Here is a 2,703-nt window from a genome sequence, read left to right as displayed (position 1 = left end):
AAGAAGCACCTTTTTAGATTACAATTTGATATTAGATGTACTTTCACATAAGAAAATTGTAAAATGAAATAACTGTCATGACAGTGTCCCCCGTTCCGCCGTCATCCGAGTTCCGATTTGACCAAGATGATTTTTTAAGTTAATTTTTTTCACTATCAAAAATAAAATTTTAAATCTCCAAGAATTCTTTTAATTATCAATTTTAATATTAATAAAAACGTTTTAATCATATCTTTATGCAAAAATGGACATAAAAATGGATTGAAATATTTTTTAATAAGAACTGTTACCCTCTTACCGCGCATGTTTTAGCAACTAGAAGACGATGGACTCATCAACAAAACGCCAGGCACTTCGTCTCAGGGCTGCATTCGAAAACACCATCGAAATGTTCTATGTATTATTTCATCCTTATTCACCGAATGTGAAATGATACATAAAGGCATTCGAGTGATGTTTCCGAACACAGTCCATGCTTAGATAAGCGTCCAGCGTTTTGTTACTTTTTATTTTTCCTTTCCAGTTTATCCGAGTTGATTTTCCGAGATGGTCCTGATCCACATTAACTCGGATAAACGGGACTCTATTGTACTTCAACGTTAACACTGTTGCGGTCATTATCTTCTTTTACTTTATTTAATTTTTTATACTTACACTTATCGGTGAAAAGAACTTTTCACACTTACACTTATCGGTCGCAACAAAGTAGGGGTATATAGGTCGTTCTAACCCAGGAGTTCCGAGGGGGGAGCGGGGTGCGGGGAGTACTCCATGGCGAGGGGACAGCGGGGAGGGGGGTACTCCGCGGCGAGGAGACCGCGATCTAGATGCTGACCTGTCATTTTTGACACCTGGACGGGTATGAGTCACAGGGTCAAGCGCCGAAACCTGGCTGATGACTTTCTTATCAAGGTGAACGATGTCGAGGAGTTCCACGTTTATTATTCCACAACGCTTGGCGATCCGCGGGGCGCGGGGAAGGAGATATTCTGCGGCGATTCGCGGGGGCGCGGGGATGGGGAGGACCGCGACGCTACGCGATCCGCGGTGGCGCGGGGTGGACGCGACGCTATGCGATCCGCTGCGCGGGGAGGTCCGCGGCGCGAGGCAATCCGCGACACATGCATGTAATAGATATCATCGGAGATGCCTTTGATTAGCGCCGATACCACAGCTGCGCGCATCCATGGCATGAGTCGCGGGGTCAAGCGCCGAAACCTGGCTGCTGACAGCGACTTTTTATGGTATATAAACGGTCCGGAAGCCCGCTGTACCACAGTAGGAGATTTTATACGAGATCGAGAACTAAACCTCAGAGTTTCAGTCGCCGCCGTCGGAGTGAGTCGATTTCATCGGTGTTTTCAACACAGTGTTGGAAGAATGAATCAGTACGTTCCTCTGAGTATATCGTGCAAGAAACAGTGTAACGTGTAAGTACCAATGAGCTATCATATATTGCATACATTTTTCCACATTTAATTGTATTTTTTTCAAACTATTTTAGCAATCGTCGTTACATGCCGTATGTTCCTCAAAGTAGTTATACGCCATCCATTCCTCAAAGTTATACACCATCCGTTTCTCGAGATAAAACTGTTTCGTGCAAAAACAACATGATGCGTAAGTACCATGAAATTATCGTATATTCGTTCATACTGTTCATCATTTGATTGTAATTATTTTTACTTTATGTATTCTTTCAGTTCCGATAAACCTTGCTACACGCCTCGTATCATGAGCAGGAGATTCGCCCTGACATCCACTGCATACAAATACTTGGATGTTGGAATCTGCGTGGTATCTGGTGCATCCTATGTGGAAATCATTCTCGGCGACAATCGCGGAAATCGGATGGCGTTAGATTATTCAATGTGGACGGAATTGAACAAGAAACGCGCAGAAATTGAGCAGCTCTTGAAAACAGCAGATGCGTCATCGCCATCATCATCATCGATGCATATTAACGATTTAATTTTAGAACTCGTCATAATGTACGGCGGAAAAATTGTAAAGCTAACATTTAACAATACTTGCATGTATATGAAAGTACCAACCGTATTATTTTTATTCCAACTCGAACATTGTGTCGAGCACGTATATCGCAAACTGTGTGACATGTTAAGCGAAATAGATCAAAGCTTCGATCAACTTGTGAGCTGCTTACGTGGCAATTTGATCGGTGTCGAAAAAGACGATGCAGTTAGAATGCTACACAACTGGTATGACAGATCTTCGACCATAGATTGTGAACTAAAAGCATATGTCGTAGATGAAATTATTGCTGAGGCTTTTAAACGAGATGAGGACGATAAATTTATAATTGAAAATACCTTTTAAACGAGATGAGAACGATAAATTTATAATTGAAAATAAAAATTTATTGTTTGACTAACATTTTTCTTCTGCTTCCTACCCATACATATAAGTGTAACGGGGGTAGCCGGGAAGGCGCGGCCGGAAGTAGCCGCATTCCTCGCATTCCACGCATACCAGAGCCGCGGTTACCATAACAACGCGGAGGTGGCAACGCCGCGCCTACCCCCGCCACCTCCACCCGCGCGCCCAGGCTCCAGGGGTATAAAAGCCCCTCCGGAGCAAGCGCGATTGTCCAGTCTTTCCTCGGAGCACCGAGCGACGACACCCGGCAGCGGGTACTTCCGCTGCGGTATACGCCGGTATCACGGGTACTGCCGTCCGGCGATA

At 44.1% G+C, this 2,703-nt stretch overlaps 1 protein-coding gene across 1 annotated transcript; it reads left to right on the top strand.

Moving 5' to 3' along the window:
* The first annotated feature begins 1,240 nt into the window (after positions 1-1,240).
* LOC105566679 lies at positions 1,241-2,408 on the top strand. The gene is made up of 2 exons (XM_012020878.1): positions 1,241-2,299; positions 2,343-2,408. Exons 1-2 carry the CDS (start codon positions 1,630-1,632, stop codon positions 2,390-2,392), a joined length of 720 nt encoding a protein of 239 aa, XP_011876268.1. The 5' UTR covers positions 1,241-1,629; the 3' UTR covers positions 2,393-2,408.
* Positions 2,409-2,703: the final 295 nt, after the last annotated feature.

The sequence above is a fragment of the Vollenhovia emeryi genome, unplaced genomic scaffold (assembly GCF_000949405.1).
Source record: "Vollenhovia emeryi isolate VEMERY1.0 unplaced genomic scaffold, V.emery_V1.0 DF943138.1, whole genome shotgun sequence".
In the NCBI taxonomy this organism is placed as follows: Eukaryota; Metazoa; Arthropoda; class Insecta; order Hymenoptera; family Formicidae; genus Vollenhovia; species Vollenhovia emeryi.
Note: the sequence above shows the minus strand (reverse complement) of the source record. Positions and strands in the feature narration are given on the sequence as shown.